The 22,313-nt window shown below is 42.9% G+C and overlaps 1 protein-coding gene across 2 annotated transcripts in view; it reads left to right on the plus strand.

The window, feature by feature from the left end:
- Positions 1-22,313, plus strand: part of scn1laa (sodium channel, voltage-gated, type I-like, alpha) — a 246,724-nt gene that overhangs the window by 47,678 nt on the left and 176,733 nt on the right. The window contains exon 2 of one of the 2 annotated variants that reach the window (XM_078552303.1): positions 15,028-15,344. In XM_078552303.1, coding sequence (XP_078408429.1) covers positions 15,081-15,344 — 264 coding nt within the window. In that variant the 5' untranslated portion in view covers positions 15,028-15,080. Of the gene's footprint in view, positions 1-15,027; positions 15,345-22,313 lie in introns of those variants that run through there. The other variant, XM_078552304.1, reaches the window with a different exon arrangement.

Genomic DNA, 22,313 nt, shown 5'->3' on the forward strand with positions numbered 1-22,313 from the left:
GGCCTAGCTGTCAACTGCACTACCTTCACATGTGCGGCACTTTGCTGGTGATTCAGAGTAGACTGATGGGGCGGTGATTGGCTGGGTTGGATTTGTTCTTTTTGTGTACATTAACTTCCTGGGATTCATGTACAACTATAACCCCCTGGATGCCAACATTTCACAGTCTCTCATCAGTTAAAAATAATCTGTCTTCCTATTTTATTCCAAAGTGGATCACTTCACACTTCCCCACATTATATTCTATCTGCCGTGTTCTTGCTCACTCACTTAACCTGTTTATATCCCTTTGCAGCCTTTTTACATCCGCCTCACAGCTTATTCTCCCACCTAATTTTGTAGTCAACAACTTGTATTCATTACACTCACTCCTCTCATTTAATTTGTTGATTGAGATGATAAATAGCTGAGGCCAAAGCTCTGAATCTTGTGATATCGCACTAGTTATATCCTGCCAACCCAAAAAATATGTTTATTCCTACTCTTTGTTTTCTGTCCATTAACCAATCCTCAATCCGTGATAATATATTATCCCCAATTCCATTAGTCCTAACTTTAAAGAATAACCCTTTATGTGGCAAATTACCAGATGCTTTTTGAAAATCCAAATGGACTCCTTCCATTGGTTATCCCTTATCTACCCTGCTGGTTACAACCTCAAAAAAGCTCTGAGTGGGATCTTCCAGCCCCGCCCGCCACCGGGATTGTCTGGTCCCGCCGAAAGTCAATTGACTTTGGGTCCCACCACGGCGGGGCTGGGAAATCCCAGCATGATAAGAACATAAGGACATAAGAACTAGGAGCAGGAGTAGGAAATTCAACCCCTCGAGCCTGCCCCGCCATTCAATACAATCATGGCTGATCTCATTTTGGCCTCAACTCCAATTTTCCGCCCTCTCCCCATAACCTTTCAACTCATTACTAATTAAAAATCTGTCTCTCTCCTCCTTAAATTTATTCAGCGTCCCGACATCCATTGCATTCTGAGGTAGTGAATTCCACAGATTCACGACCCTTTGAGAAAAGTAATTCCTCATCATCTCTAATTTAAATCTACCACACCTTAGCCTAAAACTATGGCCTCTCGTTCTAGAATGCCCCAGAAGGGGAAACATCTGCTCCACGTCTACTTTGTCTATCTCTTTTAGCATCTTATATACCTCAATAAGATCTCCTCTCATCCTTCTAAACTCTAACCCTAACTTCTAAGCGAGTATAGGCCTAAACTGCTCAATCTCTACTCACAAGACAAGCTCCACATCTCTGGAATCAATCTAGTGAACCTCCTCTGAACCGCCTCCAGTGCAACTACATCCTTCCTCAAGTAAGGGGACCAAAACTGTGCACAGTACTCCAGGTGCGGTCTCACCAATGCCTTGTACAGTTGCAACAACACTTCCCTATTTTTATACTCTATTCCTTTAGCAATAAATGCCAAAATTCCATCTGCTTTCCTTATTACCTGCTGTACCTACATACTAGCTTTCAGCGATTCCTGCACGAGGATACCCAGATCCCTCTGCACTGAAGCATTCTGAAGGTTCTCTCCATTTAAATAATAAGCTGCCTTTTTATTCTTCCGACCAAAATGGATAACCTCACACTTATCCACGTTAAACTCCACCTGCCCAATTTTGGCCCATTCACTTAACCTGTCCATATCCATTTGTAAATTTCTTATTTCTTCCTTGCAGCTTACTTTCCCACCTATTTTGGTGTCATCTGCAAATTTAGCTATAGTACCTTCTACACCTGAATCCAAGTCATTAATATAGATTGTAAATAGTTGGGGCCCAAGGACCGAACCCTGTGGCACCCCACTAGTTACAGCTTGCCATCCAGAAAAAGACCCATTTATCCTGACTCTGCTTTCTGTTGGTTAGCCAATCCTCTATCCAAGCTAATATATTACCCCTTACTCCGTGTGATCTTTTCTTGTGTATTAACCTTTTGTGCGGCACCTTATCAAAGGCCTTCTGGAAGTCCAGATATACTACATCTACAGGATCCTCATTATCCACTTTGTTTGTCACATCTTCAAAGAACTCTAGCAAATTAGTCAAACACGATTTACTCTTCATAAAACCATGCTGACTCTGATGGATTGCATTTTGACTTACCAAATGTCCCATTACTACTTCCTTAATAATGGATTCCAACAATTTCTCTACAACAGACGTTAAACTAACTGGTCTATAGTTCCCTACCTTCTGCCTCCTCCCCTTTTTGAATAAGGGCATTATATTAGCATTTTTCCAATCCACTGGAACCTTTCCAGAATCCAGGGAATTTTGGAATATTATGGCCAATGCATCCACTATCTCCACTGCCACTTCCTTTAAGACCCTGGGATGTCGGCCATCAGGTCGTGGGGACTTGTCACCCTTTAATCCCAATAGTTTGCTCAGTACTTTTTCTCTAGTGCTAGTGACTGTTCTAAGTTCCTCCTCTACATCCTCTGCACTACCTGTTACTGTTGAGGTGGTACTAGTGTCCTCCACTGTGAAAACTGAGGCAAAATATTGATTAAGCATCTCTGCCATTTTTGCGTTCCCCACTATTAACTCCCCAGCCTCGTCCTCCAAGGGATCAACATTCACTTTAGCTACTCTCTTTCCTTTTACATACTTGTAGAAGCTTTTAGCTATCAGTTTTTATATTTTGCGCTAATTTTCTTTCATAATTTACCTGTGCTCTTTTTATTATTTTTTTAATCACCCTTTGTTGATCTTTAAAAGTTTCCCAATCTTCCAGCCTGCCACTGACCTTTGCAATTTGGTATGCCTTAGTTTTTGCGTTTAAGTTACCTTTAACTTCCTTTCTTAACCATGGATGCTTTTTCCCCCTCTTATCATCTTTCTTCTTCATTGGGATATATTTTACTTGGGAGGAAATGTATATCTCCTTAAATATCTGTCACTGTTCATCAACTGTCCTACCTTGTAGTCTTCCTGCCCAGCCCACTGGGGCCAAATCTGCCCTCATACCTATGTAGTTACCTTTGTTTAACTCCAGAACACTAGTGTGGGACTCAAGTTTATCGCTCTCAAACTGAACTTGAAATTCTATAATGCTATGATCACTCTTCCCTAGAGGATCCTTTACTATGAGATTATTAATTAATCCCACCTCATTACACAAAACGAAATCCAGAATAGCTTGCTCCCTGGTTGGTTCCACAACATATTGCCCCAAGAAACAATCTTTAATACACTCTATGAACTCTCCCTGAAGGCTACCCTTGCCAATTTTATTAGTCCAGTCTATATGTATATTAAAATCACCCATGATTATTGCTGTGCCTTTCTTACGAGCTTCCAGTATTTCCTGGTTTATACTGTGCCCTACTGCTAAACTACTGTTTGGGGACCTATAGATTACTCCCACCAGGGACTTCTTTCCCTTGCTATTTTTATTTCTAACCATTCTGACTCCACATCTTGCTCTCCTGTGCCTATATCATTCCTCACTATAGCACTGATCTCTTCCTTTATTAACAAAGCTACACCACCTCCTTTTCTTTCCTGCCTATCCTTCCGAAATGCTGAGTACCCTTGGATATTCAACTCCCAAACCTGTTCTCCCTGTAACCACGTCTAACTAATCGCCACAAAATCATACCTATTTATCTCTATTTGTGCTGTTAATTCATTAGTTTTATTCCGAATGCCACATGCATTCAGATACAAAGCCTTTAAGTTTGCCCTATTGTCAATTTTCCCTATTTCTATATGATTCTTTGGTGCAATATTGCATTCACACACTCTGTCCCTTCCTTTCACTTATTGATAGCAATCAGCCTTGTCACTAACCTGCACTCTTACCCTCTCCTTAAACTTTGATTTTTTATATTTCCATGCAACTGAACCCTCCCCCCCACTATTTACTTTAAAGCCCGATCTACGACCCTAGTTATGTGATTCGCCAGGACACTGGTCCCAGCATGATTCAAATGGAGCCCGTCTGAACGGAATAGCTCTTTCCCCAGTACTGGTGCCAATGTCCCATGAATTTGAACCCTCTTCTCCCACACCAATCTTTGAGCCACGCATTTACCTCTTTAATCTTATTGACCCTGTGCCAATTAGCTCGTGACTCAGGTAGTAATCCGGAGATTATTACCTTTTTGGTCCTGCTTTTTAATTTAGCCCCTAGTTGCTCGTATTCCCTCAGCAGAACCTCTTTCCTTCCTCTACCTATATTGTTGGTACCTACGTGGACCACGACAACTGGATCTTTCCCTTCCAACTCCAATCAGACTCTGCCAAATCATATTATGAATTTCCAAGTGCCCTGTTGCCAAGCCCCTTATAAAAGATTCTGACGTTGTTCCTATAACTGATGTCAGGGCTAACTGGCCTAGAGCTCCTTATTTCCTCTTTCCCTTATTTGTTGGATAGTGGGGTTACATTTGCTGCATTCGAATCCATGGGGATTATTCTAGAATCTCGGGAATTCTGGAAGATCAAAACCAGTACTTCCACTATCTTTGTAGCTACAGTTTAAAACACTAGGATGCAGACCGTCAAGCCCAGGGAATTTAACTTTAAATCCCACTAATTTCTTCAGTACTACTTCTTTACTAATAATAATATCCGGAAGTTCCTCATTTTCATGATATCCTTGGTTCACCACTTTTTCCGGAATATTTTTGTGTGCCCCATCGTGAATACAGGAGCAAAGTGTTTGTTCAATGCCTCTGTCATTTCCCTGTTTCCTAATTATAATGTTTCCTGTCTCTGCCTCTGAGGGACCCATGTTTGCTTTCTCTGACCTCTTCCTTTTTACTTCCTTTGTAGAAGATTTTACTGTCGGTTTTTATGTCTCTGGTTAGTTTACTCTCAGCTTCTACTTTTGCTTTCTTGATCAATTTCTTGGTCATTCTTTGCTGAATTCTAAAATCCTCCCAATCCTCAGGGTTACTATGCTTTTTGGTAAGAGTTTAAGCCTCTTCCTTTAATCTAATACTGTCTTCAACCTCCCTTGTTAGCCACAGTAGGACTATTTTTCTCATGGAGCTTTTATTCTTTAAGGTCATGTGTATTTATTGCAAATTATGAAATTTAATGTTAATCTTTTAATGTTAGCTCTTGCTTATTGCCATCAAACCTTTTAATCTAATTTTCCAATCTAACTTGGCCTATGTAGTTTTCTTTATTTAGATTAGAGACTTTAGTTTTGGATTTAAGCCATTCTTAAACATAATGTAAAATTCAACATATTGTGATCACTCTTCCCCAGATGCTCCTTTAATCCAAGTTTATTAATTAACTCTTTCTCATTGCACAGTTGTTGATCTGAAATAGACTATTCCCTAGTTGGTTTCCCAACATACTGATCTAAAAAACTGTTTTGTATCCTGTCAATGCACTTGTCCTCCAGAATATTACTGCAAATTTGATTTGCCCAGTTTATATGAACTGATTATTCTATTCCCCTCTATTTTTTTGATTTATACGTTGCTGAACACTCCACCAGTGTTTTAGCCCCTTCTCGTTTCTTAGCTCCACCCAAACTGATTCTATGGGCAACATTTCTCCCCTGTCAGGGGGCGGGGGGCGGTGGGGGGAGTGTGGGAGTGGGTATGGGCAGGTGGGCTTCCACTGCCATTTTACATGGGCGAGCCAATTAAGGCCCACCCAGCGTGATGTCCGCCAGGAAGCACTATGCGCTTCCTGTGCCGGCTTGGGGGGGATTCCCTGAGCCGGAAGTGTGCTCTTTTGCGCGCACGCATGCAAAAGAGCGCACAGATCTCCCTGAGGCAAAGTGCTGCCTCAGGGAGATCGGCTCCGATTTAAAACTTTCAATAAAGGTGATAAAAAAATTTCTTTGCCATGTCCCCTCATGTGACACTGTCACATTAAGTTGGGATGTGTCCAGAACTTTTATTTAAACATTTAATAAAAACTTAAATACCCCTGTGAAACCTCATCCCACCCGTGGATGAGGTTTCATGTTTTTTCAGAAGCCTGCCTGGGCTCACGACCTGTCCGCCAACCTTAATGTTGGACGGGCAGGTCCATTGATCATTTAAATTAGTTTTATAATGGCCTTAATAGGCTGTTGACAGTTCGGCGGGTGCACAGCCGAACTGAAAATCTAAACGACGCGGGATAACGTTGGGATACATGCCCAACGTATCCCCGTGTCATTTTGCGCGTCGGCGACCACCCCCAGAAAAACCTGCCCTATATCTTGATCTTCTGAGCTAATATTCTTTCTCTCTACTTCCCTTGTTACATCCTTTGTTATCAGGATTACCCCGACCCCTCTTGCCATCATTATCAATACCCTCCTCCCTGCCCCATGTCGAATCTCCCCCTAGCCTCCTTTTTCATTTTGCCCACTTCTTTTAAAAGCCAAGAATATTTAGTTCCCAACCTCGGTCACTTTGCAAACATGTCTCTGTGATGGTTGTTAGATCAAACTCATCAATTTCTATCTGTGCTAATAATTCATCAGTTTTGTTGTGATTGTTTTGCTTATTCAGATCGAGTGCCATTATCTTTCTATTTCTCTCTGAAACATTTTGAAGCTGAAGGCAATAATGGATTCAAAAACATCTTTTTTTATCACCGTTATCCTAGTTGATATGAAATGTATTTTATTTCTATGATATGTAATTTGTGAATTTGATGCCAAAATGCGTCGCTGGAGCTTAGAGAAATTTGGTTTCACAGGAGGATTTTCACGCAGTCTGGACTGTTATACTCATTACTTGTGTAATATCCAACCCTGATAAATTCTAGCCAGCTACTCCAACTGCGTCCACATATGGGATTAGGGAAGGATTTGCTGCTTCAGGATGAAAAAAACGTGCCTTCCATCAAGAACTGGTCCCGCTGAGTCCAAGACTTGGTCATATTCTTCACTTTCAGCTCAATCCGCACAAATTATTTTTCATTCCAAATCTGGATAGCCTTATGTTGTACTCGAAGGTGACGTCGCAGTGAAAACATTGAAAAACAGCAGTGGGTTGTCCAGCACCACCACTTTGTTAACCTACACCTTTGCCATGGCTCCTGCTTGTTTCGTTTTTAAACTCCATGCCTGAAATGTCATGCCCAGTAAAGGTATATCCTACCTATAACTTTTAAAACATGAACTGCAATCAGTGTGGTGGAACTGATTTTTATTTTAAAAATAGACATTAAAATGCTGCAAAAAGATCGCTGCCAAGAGTCAGCTGGCGTGGTCTGTGGATTCAAGCTACCACACTGTTTCAAAAGGACACGTTCCAGCCTAGAGGTGTCAATATCCACCTTCTGAAACCATCCATAAGCTACTTCCTGACCTGAATGGGTTGTTCAGACACCAAGACGGTGAGCCTCAACCCCCACAGTGAATGTTGTAGTAAAAGGGCCTGGTACATAAAGGGTTAATGTGGGACTAAGTACAGTACTGCCCACAAAGTGATGTAAGAAGATACCTGATCCAGAGCCAGGGTCAGTCTGGAGATGGACACAGTTAGGTTTAGACCTAGAATGGGGTCAGCATCATACCTGTACCTTCTGCTGTAAATATGTACATAGATAAGAGTTGTTAATACAGACTTGCTGTAAACATACTTCACACAGGAGGCCTATTTCATGGTGTCCGAAGCAGGATTCTTCATGGTGGCAGCCTCAGGATTAAAACCCCCATCCTCACAAGAATGCTGAGAAACTAAGAAAAAGGACACCTTCACCGGATTCTGCAACTTAACTCCCAATTGAAGTTAGAGACGCTGAGAAAATTCACCAGAAAGAAAAGCTCCAGAGACTCAAGAGCCTGGAAGCAGACAAGAAAGGTGGAAGTTTTACTCAAGCAGAAGACATCAATACATTCACTTTGGAAGTCCAGCTTCAGCAAGCAGCACTCAGCAGCCTGCAAGGATGAGATTTTTAAAAAAAATTCCAGGACAGCCAGTCCTGAGAAAACCTTTGTAAGTCGTTCAGTCAGAAGTGCCATTTGAAAGCAACTCACTGCTAAACCCGATTCCAGACTCCGAATCTCAGTGCATGGCTCCTGAGTCCAGCAAGAAAAAAAAATCATCATTAATAATTCATTTCATCCGTTCAGGGTACCTTGCTGTCGTCCAGGCTTGGAAACAGCAAACCTGCGGTTCTTTTCTTAGAGTGCCGACTCGTAATGCGATACCGCCGAATTAATTAAGTTGGCAGCCAGCCAACCTCGGCTGCCATTGTGGTCCCTTCTTCTTGAGGCAGAATTATGCCACCACCTTTTTGAAAAGCCCGCCAAAATCCGACAAGCGCAGGAAGATCCTTTGTTCCGCAGTAATGGCGACGCCATCTTGGAAGCCTGTAATTTATTAAAGCTGTGCCCACACTTTTAAAATTAACAAAAATGGATCACAATTCCACGCCTGCACCTCCATGGGGATTCACCTATGGCCCAGAACAGTTACAGAATTGGAGTATTTGGAGGAGAAGATTTTTAAGATACAGCATTGCTCCAGACTTCAGAAAAAATTCTGCAGAGCTGCAAGCTAAAGGCTGTCTCACCCTAGACAAGGCAACCCAGCTAATTAGACTGAGCTGCGTGAGCAATACGGGACCATCCTGAGGGGCGCAAACACTTCATGGGGCTGAAACCAACCCTCAGTCTACTATATCAGATCACTAAAATGCAGGGACCACCCAAGTCAGGGAAAACAACCTCTGAACCACCCAGCAGGGTGGCCTTGCCTGTGGTGCGAAGTACCCTCACAGGAAAGACCAGTGTCATGAGTATTGCCCAATGCTTCCACTGCAACAGAGAGGGACACTTTGGCAAGCTGTGCAAGGCAAAACCCCAGCAACACACAGACAACACAAAGGTAACCCACGAGGCCGTGACTGAAAACCCAGAAGACACGCAGCCACTCTTCCTGGGTGACATCAGAGAATGCAGTTCTTCATTTTGGAATGCGAATATCCTGGTAAGCAGTCATCTAACCAATTTTAAATTAGATTCCGGTGCCAGCATGACAGTCCTGTCAGACAAGGAACAATGGCTCCAGGGCCTTTGGATTTGAACGACAGGCACTCCACTGTATGGAGCAGGGGAATCCGACTCCCGGTCCTCGGCATGATCCTTAAACCCCTGAGGTATGGTGACAAACAAATCTTTGAGCTGATGTATGCTGTCCACAATCAGCCTTTCTCTCTTCTGAGTAGAGGTGCCTGCGTAGCCCTCGATCTTCTCCAGACGGCGGAAGATGTGAAGACTACCGCAGTTATTAGTGGGCTAAAACAGCATGGTCTTGAGTCCTCAGACACTAAACAGTATTCAGACTTTGACTTTGCCTGTGATCTTTCTTTCCTTTTTGCGGAGCAGATTTGCCCATCATCATTCCTGGTCCTGGAAACTCCCCAGAGGTCAGACCAACTTACTGCACATGAGATTACCATAGAACCTCCAGTGGCAGTGGTACCAGCATCAACATTCTGAGGCGCGCCTACATTAAACTACCATGATGGTAGAGTCGGTGGACACACCAACCACTGTGCACTTCCAGCCAGAGTGCCAAAACCACAAGGGATGCTGGTAGCAGTTGTGCACTATCAGCAACAAAAGTAGAGGTGAGCATGCTACTCAATCTTCCTGTCTCAGGAACACTCTTCCTCAGCCTCAGTGAGCTTCCATATGGCCTAAACGGAGAATGAAGAAAAAATATTGCCAAGCAGACGAATACCAGTTTTGTCTACCCTGCAAGAAACGATCAAGAGTAACAACAACCATGCAGCACCCCCAAACCAGCCAGACCAACCAGGCATGGTTTAACATCCAGCAATGGAAGAAACAGATGAAACCATACTCAAACACCAGTCCAAACTCCAAATCAACAACAAGAACAAGCAACACCATTGCACACCACTCTCCTGAAAGAACAGCAAACAAGATATGGAAGGGCTATAAAGCCTCCAGACCACCTGAACATCTAACTTCAAGGACTTGAAGGAGGGAGATGGGATAGTAAGAATGTTGCTAATGTTATTAATGTTAGACTAGAATCAAGGTTGTAACAATAAGGTTAATGCACAGGACTTATAACAATGTAAGACTTGTAAGTAAACTAAGGTAACACTATATCCATGGGATGAAGACTTGGGGGGGGAGGTGTAGTAGAAGGGCCTGATACATAAAGGGTTATTGTGGGACTGAGTACAGTACCGCCTACACAGTGATGTAAGAAGACACCTGACCCAAAGCCAGGGCCAGTTTGGAGATGGACACAGTTGGGTTAAGACATAATATGAAGTCAGCTCCATACCTGTACCTTCTGCTGTAAATATGTAATAATTAAGAGTTGTTAATAAAGACTTGTTAACATATTCCAGATAGGAAGTCTGCTTCATGGTGTCCAAAGCAAGATTCTTCAAATGTATGCAAACAGTAGTTTGGGTTGTGGTTGATCAATGTAAGCCCAATACAAAATTTGGATAGGGGACTGTGAGAAACCACATGTTGGTCCCCCTTTTTAATCATTAAATGCTGTCTGCAGAAAGACACAGAAACAGCAGCTGTAGAATGGGCAGTAACATCCATGCCTTGAGAACTGGAGATCGTAACATCATAAGGTCTCAAAGCCTGTACTTTTCTGTGTCCACCAAACAAGACTACAAGTAACTAACTTTGTGACCTGCAGAAAGCCCAGCTCTTCAAGATAATCCTGCAACAACTCTGGTATTTGACTTTGTCTATTGAATTCACCTAACTACAGTTCAGGAGTAAAAAGCCTCTTTTTCAACAGGCTTACAGTATGTGTTTTGCAAGATGATCCAATCATGCGAATTACAAATTATTCTTTTGCTTAGAACTTGTAAAAGTGCACTATTCTGTTTAACTGTATTTCCCTTGATTGTGTGTGTTTGTGTGTATGAATGGGTGAGTGATGTAGTATTGGTCAGGTGAACGTGTGAATAAATAACAAAACAAAAACAAAAATACCTGGAAAAACTCAGCAGGTCTGACAGCATCTGCGGAGAGGAACACAGTTAACGTTTCGAGTCAGTATGACTCTTCAACAGAACTAAACACTTTAGTTCCGTTGAAGAGTCATACGGACTCAAAATGTTAACTGTGTTCCTCTACGCAGATGCTGTCAGACCTGCTGAGTTTTTCCAGGTATTTTTGTTTTTGTTTTGGATTTCCAGCATCTGCAGTTTTTTGCTTTTATCTTAGTGTGAATAAATAATCCTGTTTATTTAAACCCATAAAAAAACTTGCTGCTTATTCAAATTATCCACACGCTCAGGGAATAGAAACATACACATTTTCCTTTTTAAAAGTGACACTGATTATGGACAGTCAAGGGTTTCGGTTATCTTTCATCCCTGTTTGTAACACAAGCCTCTCGCATTGATTTAGAAACAGACACTGAAGTTGCAGTCTGACTTAGCAGAGTGTGATGAGCCTCAAGTCTTTTCCTCTCTACTCTGCTCCACTATTGATGAAGTGGAGATGTGACCCTCTCATTGGCTTTGTGAGCCTCGGACTCACAGGTTTTGTTCATTTTTTTTAGATTTAATGATTAAACAATCTTGGTTTACTTTTCACTGGCTGGTGAAATCAAGAAGTGATGTCTGTTACTTTTAACGGACAACATTAAAACCTTTTTCCATGGTGCAGTGTCAAAAATCTTTGCTTTTTTAATTGTGCTGCATTATTGCAAGTTGTTTTAACAATAAAAATGTAAGATTGGTTGATTTGAGAAGATTAACATTTTATAAGTTGCCAACAATTTCAGTGATATTAACATCTAAAAACATAGTAAAGTATTCAGCCCCAGTCCATCTTGTACTGAAAAAGAATGTGTGTAATGGAGGAGGAGAATTATGGACTGAGAAGTAATTGCTGTCATCAGCACAAATCTTTTGCCTGAGCGCCATCTGATGATTTTCTTCAGAGAACACAAATGATCTCTGTTATTTAACTGAATTGAGTAATTAGTATCACCAACACATTTATAAGCAGACTTTCTTTTCAGTTTGAACACTGTAAATGTTAATACACTAGATTGTTCCAGGCTCCTCCAGTAATGTTTCATAATACTGATACTTTACCTTGGTTGTACAGTGATGTGGATATGATTGTGGAATACACAGACTAGGGATAATTAATTCTGGAGATTTTGATGTTCTGTTTAGTTGTTCTGTTGCTCAGGCATGCGGTTAGTTAAGTACTCTACCACAAACTGGTTTGAATTATCTTTGCACTTACAGTAACCGGGTTTTTTTTGTAAAATGCCATCAGAAATGTAGACACACTGAACAGTAAATAATCTTCTAAGGTTGTAGTGAACAAAATTTATTGTTTAAGATTCTTTGTAGCAATATGATGCCTCATTATTGTCAAAGAACATTTGATTTGATCAGCTGACAGTTTTTGTATACTTGGCTTAAATGTTGTTTAACTTATTCATTTATCTATACCAATGTACTTGATGCTTCTCTCAACAGAATTGTTTAGGACACCTCCCTTCAGCTTCAGGGGCCATAATCAAAATAATAAACCTTTTTAGAATGTATTGAAAAGAGTGGGTTGGGGAATAGATGTTTAAAACAATAGATTTTCTTAGTAATGGGAAATGACATAGAAGGAAAAAGTAATGTATTTTTGAAGCATGTTTTTTATTTAAAGCACAAAGAGGGCGCTTAATAAAAACATTTGCCCCGATATTAATTGCCCTTCGGCAACAGGCTGAGAGGCGGGAAAGCTGGCAAAATGTAATGGGAAGTCGCAAATGGAGACCCCAATGTCTTCCCACTGCCATGTCATTTTGCTAGCGGCGGGGAGGGTGATAGATGAGCCATCTGATCGGAGCCCAATTGAGCCACTTAAGTGGCCAATTAAGGGCCACTTCCCACCTCCATGGACACTTTGCCTGTGATGGGTGCGCCCACCACCATATGAGGAGACTGCCAACTTTCATCAGACAGCCCCCCAGGTGGCTCCAAGTAGGTGCCTTAATTTTTGGGCATCACATGGATTTCAGAGGCTCCCCTCCCCCACTTCCCCTGGCAGCAATGGCTGCACTCTTGGCAATGGCGCCACCTGTTTCTCACAGCACCCCCTCCCCCAATCGCCTTGCTTTCTTGATTCCAGCATCTTTTTTTAATTCATTTACAGGATGTGGGTGTCACTGGCTAGGCCAACATTTATTGCTTTTCCCTATTTGCCCTTGAGCAGGTGGTGGTGAGCTGCCTTCTTGAACCACTGCAGTCCCTATGATGTAGGTCCACTCACTGTGCTTTTAGGGAGGGTTCCAGGATTTTGACCCAGCAACAGTGAAGGGACAGCGATATATTGCCAAATCAGGATGGTGAGTAGCTTGGAGGGGAACTTTCAGGTGACGATTTTCCCATGTATCTGCTGCCCTTGTCCTTCTAGATGGTAGCAGTCATGGAGTTTAGAAGGTGCTACCTAAGGAGCCTTGGTGAGTTTCTGCAGTGCATCTTGTAGATTGCACATACTGCTGCCATTGTTCATTGGTGGTGGAGGGAGTAAATGTCACAGAACTGCAGAATTGTTATGGTGTAGAAGGAGGCCATTCAGCCCATCGTGTCTGTACCGGCACTCTGAGCATTTTAACTTAGTGCCAATCCCCTGCCTTTTCCCCATAACCCTGCACTTTGTTTTTATTTAAATAATCATCAAATGCCCTCTCGAATGCCTCAACTGAACCTGCCTCCACCACACTTCCAGGCAGTGCATTCCAAACCCTAACTACTCGCTGTGTGAAAAAGTTTTTTCTCATGTTTGTGGAAGGGGTTCCAATCAAGTGGGCTGCTTTGTCCTGGATGATGTCAAGCTTCTTGAGTGTTGTTGGAGCTGCACTCATCCAGGCAAGTAGAGAGTATTCCATCACACGCCTGACTTGTGCTTGTAGATGATGGACAGGCTTTGGGAAGTCAGGAGGTGAGTTACTTGTCACACGATTCCAAGTTTCTGACCTGCTCTTGTAGTGACAGTATTTATATGGCTAGTCCAGTTCAGTTTCTGGCCAATGGTGACCCACAGGATGTTGACAGTGGGGGATTCAGCAAAGGTAATGCCATTGAATGTGAAGGGGTGATAGTTAGAGTGTGTCTTGTAAGAGATGGTCATTTACTGGCACTTGTGTGGTGCAAATGTTACTTGCCACTTATAAGCCCAAGCCTGGATATTGTCCAGGTCTTTCTGCATTTGGACATGGACTGCTTCAGTATCTGAGGAGTTGCGAATGGTGCTGAACATTGTATAGTCATCAGCGAACATCCCCAATTCTGACCATATGAAGGAAGGACGGCCATTGATGAAGCAGCTGAAGATGATTGCGCCTAGGACCCTTCCCTGAGGAACTCCTGCACTGATATCCTGGAGCTGGAGCTGAGATGATTGACCTCCAACAACCACAACCATATTTCTTGAACATTTATTTTCATTGGCACCTCAACTTTTGAGCATCCTTTCCTCTAGCTGCAACCTTAGCCCTCAGCAACAACCATGGTCGGCGATGGCACTGCTCTGATTATGCTGGCAGCTCTTGGGGGTGGGCTGCCATCCTTATTAAGAATGGCAGTCCAGGCAACAACCAGTTAACTGGCCACTGTCAGGTAAATGCCTCTCTGGGTCCTGTCATCTGCCTAAGCACTGTTACCCCCCCCCAACACCTCCCTCCACCCCTGGCTGTCAGCCCTGAAGGCAGGACCTCAGCCATTTTAGAAAAGCTCGAGCCATTGTCTCTGGATATATGCTGGAGGGAATTCTTGACAACGTAGATGGCAATGAAAGTAGCAGAAAAATTGCCTTAATTTATTCTAATCAGCAGAAGTATTTTGGCATCAAACTTTAACATTGAAAATTGAAGTACAAGTGAGAAGCAAGTCTTAATTAAAAGCAATAAACTTTTATTGTCAGAGAGAATTATTTCCTGAAATATTACTTTTGCAAATTTATTCCAAGGACATTACTTTATTCTGTGTAATGCTAGGCATTTTGTAAATAGAATTAACTGAAATGCATTTTAAAATAACATATATTTTTATATTTATTTTAATCTAGCACCTTCTTACGCAAGAGGCTAGAGGTTAATCTCCAAGGTGCACGATGAAAAGATGGCGCAGCCACTGCTTGCACCGCCAGGACCAGACAGCCTCCGCCTTTTTACCCGAGAATCTCTTTCAGCTATTGAGAGACGCATTGCAGAGGAAAAAACCAAGAGACCCAAGGAACGTCATGTGGATGATGATGAAAATGGCCCAAAGCCAAATCGTGACTTGGAAGCCGGTAAATCACTACCATTTATTTATGGTGACATACCTCCAGGGATGGTTTCTGAGCCAATGGAAGACCTGGACCCATTTTACAGCACACAAAAAGTGAGTGTTTGATCAGATACTCAAATGAATGATATGGTCTGGATTCATTTTTGTAATAATACTAAGAGATGTGCCATTTTGACTTTTACCTTGATTTGTCTTTTTAATATGTCTGCATATTTTATGATAGTCGCTATATTATCAATTGTTACTTTTTGTTTATGCAAAATTACTTACAACTAGCTATGCTTGCTAGTGAATCTTCCAAGTCATTGCATGTGGGAAATTGGATTATGCAGCTTCATGCTTTGTAAGTGTTAACTGTGATGAAGTGATCTTACTATTTTGTCCCTCATTGAGTTCTTACAGTTTTCTGTTGAAGATTTGATTTTGCCAGGCAGGTAAGGCTGAAGTTGAGTTTGTTCTGCTATTGGTGCTTGTGGAGCAACATTTACTTTCTATGTAGTAAACAATGGTTTTTTTAAGATTTCACCCCTTGTGGCTAGTGCTCTTGATGTGCTTGGAATTCATTGTGACATTGAAAGGTTTGGGTGCCCATTGGAAGAGCTTCCCTATGAGCCCTGTTCATCCACATATTTCTATAACTACCTTCTCCTGCAATATTTAGACTATCTTGATTGTTCTTAAGCCTTCTCTTTGATACTTCCTTATTGCTGTTCTCTTTCCTCTGTTTTCTCTTTCTAAGTCACTTACTCTCCCTCTTTTCCTTGGTGTTCCTCTCTTTTTTAACTTGTCTTGTGTTTCTATTACTCTGTCTTTCAATGGAAATGAAAACTGGGGAGTTGTAAAATGGACTGTCAATTCACTATTGCTATTTTCCACCAATGATTTGCTCTTTGAAACCCTCCCATAATTTCTCTGGTTTCTACTTCAGCATTCCTTCAACAGTCTCTCAAAAATCTCATTGATTGGGCTTTCAGCTTCCTCGCATAACCTTTTCCACTTCCTCAGTCGTCATGACATCCCCATCTACGAAGCATTGTGGGATCTCCTGTTAAGAAAGGGACACTTTATGTATTTATGATTTTACAGCGATTCATCCAATCACCATACACCTATCTATCCATCTGCCTATACATAAGGGTTGGGATTTCCTGGCCTCGCCCGCGACGTTACCCATCACAGGCGGGAACGAAAAATCCCAGCCAAGGTTTTAAGTTTGTTTCCTACAAAGAATGTGGGATTGATAACTTAGATGCGGGAATGAAGTGTAATATATCCAAGTTTGCCGATGATACAAAACTAATGAGAAGATAAGGTATGAGGTGGGTACAAAGAGATGGCAAATGGATATGGCCTGGTAAAATGGCTGGGCAAGGAATTTCCAGATGAAGTATAATGTGGGGAGCTGGGAAATTGTCCATTTTGATAGGAAGAATGGAAAAAATAGAATTTTTTTTTAAAGGTGGGAGACTAGTATGTGTTGGTATTTTGGTGTCTTGTACACAAATCACAGAAAGTCAACGTGCAGTTACCACAAGCAATTAGTAAAGCAAGCAGTAGGTTAGCCTTTGTTCTAAGAGGGTTGGACTATAAGAGTAAGGGTTTTGGTGAGACCTCACCTGCAGTACTCCATACAGTTTTGGTATCCTTACATAAGGCAGGATACACTGACCTGAGAAGGAATGCAATGAAGGCTCACTAGATTGATTTCTGGGATGAAGGCTCTCAATTGACGAGATTGAGTAGAATGGGTGCATATTGTCCAGATTTTAAAAGAATGAGATTTCATTGCAGTGTGTACATTTTATTGTAATGTGTAACTTTCTTACAGGGCTTGACAGGATAAATGCCGAGAGGCTGTTTCCCCTGACTGGGAAGTCTAGATTAGAAGTTGTAGTCTCAGGATAGGGGGTTGACCATTTTACACTGAAATGAAGAAAGATTTCTTCCTTCAGAGAGGTTGGCTATCTTTGAAATTCTCTCCTCCAAAGGGCTATGAATGCCCAACCGATGGGCATATTTAAGGTAGAGACCAACAGGTGCTTGGCCACTCAGGGAATCAAGGGCTACAGGAACAGCGGGGGCGAGTGGAGTTGATGTAGAAGTTTGTCATGATTGTACTGAATGATGGAGCAGGCAGATGGGCTGTATAGCCTATAGCTGCTCCTATTTCTTATGTTCTTAATCAATCGTAAATTGTTGAAATATGTCAGCCAGGTATTGAACGTGACTGTTATGTTCAGGTAAGGAGGAGTTTGATTCGCTACCCCTCTTTGTCCTCTCCTCATTTGACTGCAATAATTTTTTTGTGTTTGGAAGGTTATACTTGCCACTTCAATGAGCACTTAACTATTTATGCACTGTAATCATAAAATGACCAATAGGACAAAGAACGAAGTTTAACAATGAAAGAGGTTAGCTTTATTATACTTAAACAGATCTAAGTAACATATTAAAATACACCGACTTTCTCACACACACACAGTCAAAGTTCACACTCACACAATGATCGAGTACAGAGTCGGGGAGGATATGTTGGCCAAATTAGACCGCATAAAAGAATTAAAAGATTATACAGTCCGTAGCTCGGTGACATGGCTGCCTTTAGGCTGAATTCAAATGTCTCGATGCTTCAGATTTAAAGATGTAGATGACTGAACTGGTTGTTCTTCGGGAGACAGTGGTGCTGGGTTGGATTTTTTAAAGAGATCTCTTTCTATGGCAGGGTATCCATGAATGATCAGTCAGCAAACATGGCTCAAAGCTTACCAGGTGGGTTGGAGGGAAAAAGAAAGGAGACAGGAGGGACCCTACTTAGATCTTCTCCCTAAGCTGTTTGTCCTCAGTTCTGCTGAGAAAACATGTGCTTAAAATATGCAAAGGGTTGGCTTGTCATGTGACCTCCTTTCGCCAACTACCAGGGGGGATTCAAAAAAAGACATTGTCCATGTGTTCCAAAGGTGACTTGGTTAGCTCATGCCTGGAAGCTGATCTAGTCAGGGTCCCATTGTCCAAGCGATTTATGTTAATGACCTGTCTCCAACAGTTAAATATTTCAGGTGATTGCCATAGATGCCTTGCGAATGAGACGGGAGATGTGAGGCCTTCACACTCCTCTGGAGTCATTGCCTTTGATGGGTTTTGCAGACAGACCGGCTCGACTCCAATGAATTGGAGTATTGAACATATATTATTGCAAGTTTCTGTTAGCCATCTTGGACTGTGAGTTCAAGTCACTTTCGTGTCAGTATTTTTAAAAAGTCTATTTTTAAAAGTTCAATTCAGGTTTCCAGCCAGTGGATTAAAAAATCATTATTTGGGCATAAAGACATGACATCTTGACGCCATGTCAAATGATATCTGATGATAGGAATTTTTCATGATAAAGTTATAAAAAAAAACAAACACACACATTCATCCTGAAACAGTCACATTTTAACCGTGCACTGTTTTAGCTATGCTCTGTCTACATTTTTCTAAAGAGTTCTGCGCTGACTTAAAATCCAGATAAAGCATCAGTTATCGCATTGTTTTTCCCTGTAATGTGAGAAATTTGTATACGGTAAGGTTGAAACAGCCTTGTATACTGGATTTTGAATTTCTCCACAAATATTAAAGGGTTGTGATCTGTGTAAACTAAGGCCTCTCTATATCCATTTCGGATATATACTTCAAAGTGTTTGACAGCCAGAAATAGTCCCAGAGTTTTGTTCTCCACAGTGGAGTAGCTCTTTTGGTGTCTGTTTAACTTTCTAAAGAAATATGCAACTGGTCCCTCAATGCCTGATCCATTATCTTGGAGCAGGACAGCCGCTACCCCTGGGTCACTAGCATTAATTGCCAGTATAAGTAGCTTTTTAAAGTTTGAAGCTGCGAGCTCCGGTTCATTGGTTAAGATTCAGCCTCTTGAAAACTGTTTGGCACCCCCCTGACCACATTTCCTTCACTTTTTGTCTGTAACAAGTCTGTCAGTGGGGCAGCTGCAGTACCGAATTTTGGGACGAACTTGTGGTAGAACACACACGTCCTCAAAGAATACATTATTTTCCATTTTGGCGTGGAGACGGGGAAATCCATCAATGCCTGCACCTTTCTGCTCTGGGTAACACCCATCCTTGACCCACAATATGTCCTAGGTAGGTTACCTGAGCTTTAGCCACCTCATTAAATCATTTGACTAACTTTTGGAAGGGGACTTCTAACTGGTCTAGGTGGCCCTCCGGATGTCACTATATACTAGCAGGTCATCCAGGTACTTGTCTTCACTGTCCCTTTTGCCCTTTTCTGTCCTGACTGCCTGACAAACCTGTGCTTGTTTGCCCTCTTCCCAGCTTTGATACTGCTTCGATATGATACAGCCTTTGCTTTTTCCTACAAGCTAGCGTGTCAATTAAGTAATTCACCTCACCAGTCCTCTTTACAACTCTGTACGGGCCCCTGAACCAGGTTTTTAGTGGTTCACCCTGTATTGATAGTAGTACTATCACATGGGGCAGCTTTTTCCAGTCGGCGAGTGGGGGTGGGGCCCACTCACCGACACATAAAAATGGCACGGGGTGACATCGGGCATGCATCCCGACGTCTCCCCGCGTCATTTAGATTTTCAGTTTGGCGGGTGCGCAGCCGAGTCGGCTCATCTGCGCGCCTGCCGACCTATCTATGGCCTGTTAAGGCCATTAAAAAAGTAATTGAAATGATTAATGGACCTGCTGGTCCAACCTTAAAGTTGGCAGGCAGGCAAAGAGTCCAGGCGGCCTTCCGAAAAAGCATGAAACTTCATCCACGGGTGGGATGAGGTTTCATGAGGGATTTAAAATTTTTGGAATATTTTTAAATATAAGTAATGGACATGTCCCAGCATATGTGACTGTGTCACATGAGGGGACATGTCAGGAAAATTTTTTTCTAATCATTAAAAACTTCTTATCACTTCAACTGAACTCCCTGAGGCGGCACTTTGCCTCAAGGAGATCTGTGCACTCTTTCATGCGCATGTGTGAAAAAGCACGCTCCCAGCTCAGGTAATCCCTCCCCGCCCGCACAGGGAGCGCACAGCGTTTCTGAGCAGATATCACGCTGGGAGGGCCTTAATTGGCCCACCCACGTAAAATGGTGGCGCGCCCCCAACCAAGGGCGCCGATCAGGAACCCGCGCCTGCTCCCACACAACACCCCCCCCGATGGGGGGAAATTGCTGCCCATGGTCTCCTGACTGAAATGTTCTGGCCTTTTCATAGCTGTCTGGGGCTTTTAAGGTGTTGCTGAACCACAGCATAGGCTCTCATGAGCCACTCCGAGAACACGGATATGTAGTCTAACATGGAGGATTCTTTCCTTTGCTCTAAAATCCTCTCCTTGATTAGTTTAAGAGGACCACTCACCTTGTGTCTATAAACTAATTCAAAAGGGCTGAAGCGGGTTGACTCATTGGATGAGTCCCTGGTGGCAAATAGGAGAAATCCCAGCACTTTGTCCCTGCCATGGTGGATTCTCATGGCAGTACGTTCTGATAATTGTCTTTAGGGCCTGCTGGTACCGTTCTAAAGCCCCTTACGACTGTGGGTGATAGGTGAAGGACTTTAGCTGGGTTTTGCCCAGATAACCAACGGCCTTTTCAAAAATACTTGACATAAAATTTGTGCCCTGATCCGACTGGATCTCAGTAGGCGGCCCATATCGAGTAAAGAATTGGATTACCCACCCCACTACTATCTGGACAAAGCTAGTTCTTAGAGGAATGGCTTCTAGAAATCAGATGGCCACACCCATAATGGTGAGAATATACTGGTAGCCCCCTCTTGTTTTTGGCAGAGGCCCCACACAATCCACCAACTGCTGAAGGGTTCCCCAGAGAGCCAGTATGGGAATTAGGGGTGCAGGTTTTATTGCAGGCGGGGGCTTCCCCACAACCTGGCACATATGGCAAGTTTTTACAGAACTCCAGCACATCCTTGTGGAGGTGTGACCAGTAAAAATGCTGGCTTATGCGGGCTTGGGTTTTTCAGATGCTGACATGTCCAGCCATTGGAACTTCGTGGGCTACCCTCAATATTTCCCTATGATACCTCAGTGGCACCACCACCTGGTGGATCACTGTCCACCCTTTGTCCGCAAGTCTGTGAGGGGGTTTCCACTTCTTCATCAGCACCTCATTTTTAAAATGGTAGCACTCCAGAACTCCCTCTGCTTCAGCTTCAGTTTGGGCAGATTGTGCTAACTTTTTTAGCACTAGGTTGGCTTGCTGAGCCTTGATCAAGGAAGACCTGTTTAACACTTCTTTTGGCCCATATAAATTTCCAAAGAAGGTTCTGGAAAACTTGATGTTGGGGTCATCCATCTGTAGTGCCAAATCGGCCTCCTCTGATGGAACTTGTTTGGCCATGGGCCGGGTCACCACACAGTCAGGGAAACTGCCTGGGACCTTCTCTTGTAACTGCTCTGTCTCTCTGACCTCATTCGGCCTCTCTAAGACAACAGGGGAAGCCACCACCTTCATCCCCACCAGGTCATTATTGACCCTGTCCACAGGTAAACTAGGGAACCAGGGACAATCCCCACAGTTACCGGCCCTGAAGCAAGGTCACACTCCAGGTACACCTGATACAAAGGTATGGACGTGTACCACTACCCCACTCCATCCCCTGACACCACCCGATACTCTTCAAAACTACATTGGAATTCATTGCACTCTTTCGCAAAAAGGTCATGCCATTCCTTAGCAGAAGGGATTTGATGGCCCCTGTATCCCTAAATATGACTAAGGCCAGGATTTTCCCCTCGGCGATTTAGGAGCGGGGCCCACTCGCCGAGGGGAAAATGACGCGGGATGATGTCGGGAGGGATCCCCAACGTCATCCCGGGCCATTTAAATCTTAAGGAAGGCGGGTGGACAGTGAAATCAGCTGTCCACCGGCCGACCTGTCAATGGCCAATTAAGACCATTGACAGGCTCATTAAGATAGTTAAATGCCCTGCCCGGCCAACCTTAAGGCTGGCGAGCAGGCCAGGAGCCCCAGCGGCCTTTATATTATTAATGAAACTTCATCCACTGGCGGGATGAAGTTTC

This window comes from Cetorhinus maximus, chromosome 11, assembly GCF_964194155.1.
Source record: "Cetorhinus maximus chromosome 11, sCetMax3.hap1.1, whole genome shotgun sequence".
Taxonomy (NCBI): Eukaryota; Metazoa; Chordata; class Chondrichthyes; order Lamniformes; family Cetorhinidae; genus Cetorhinus; species Cetorhinus maximus.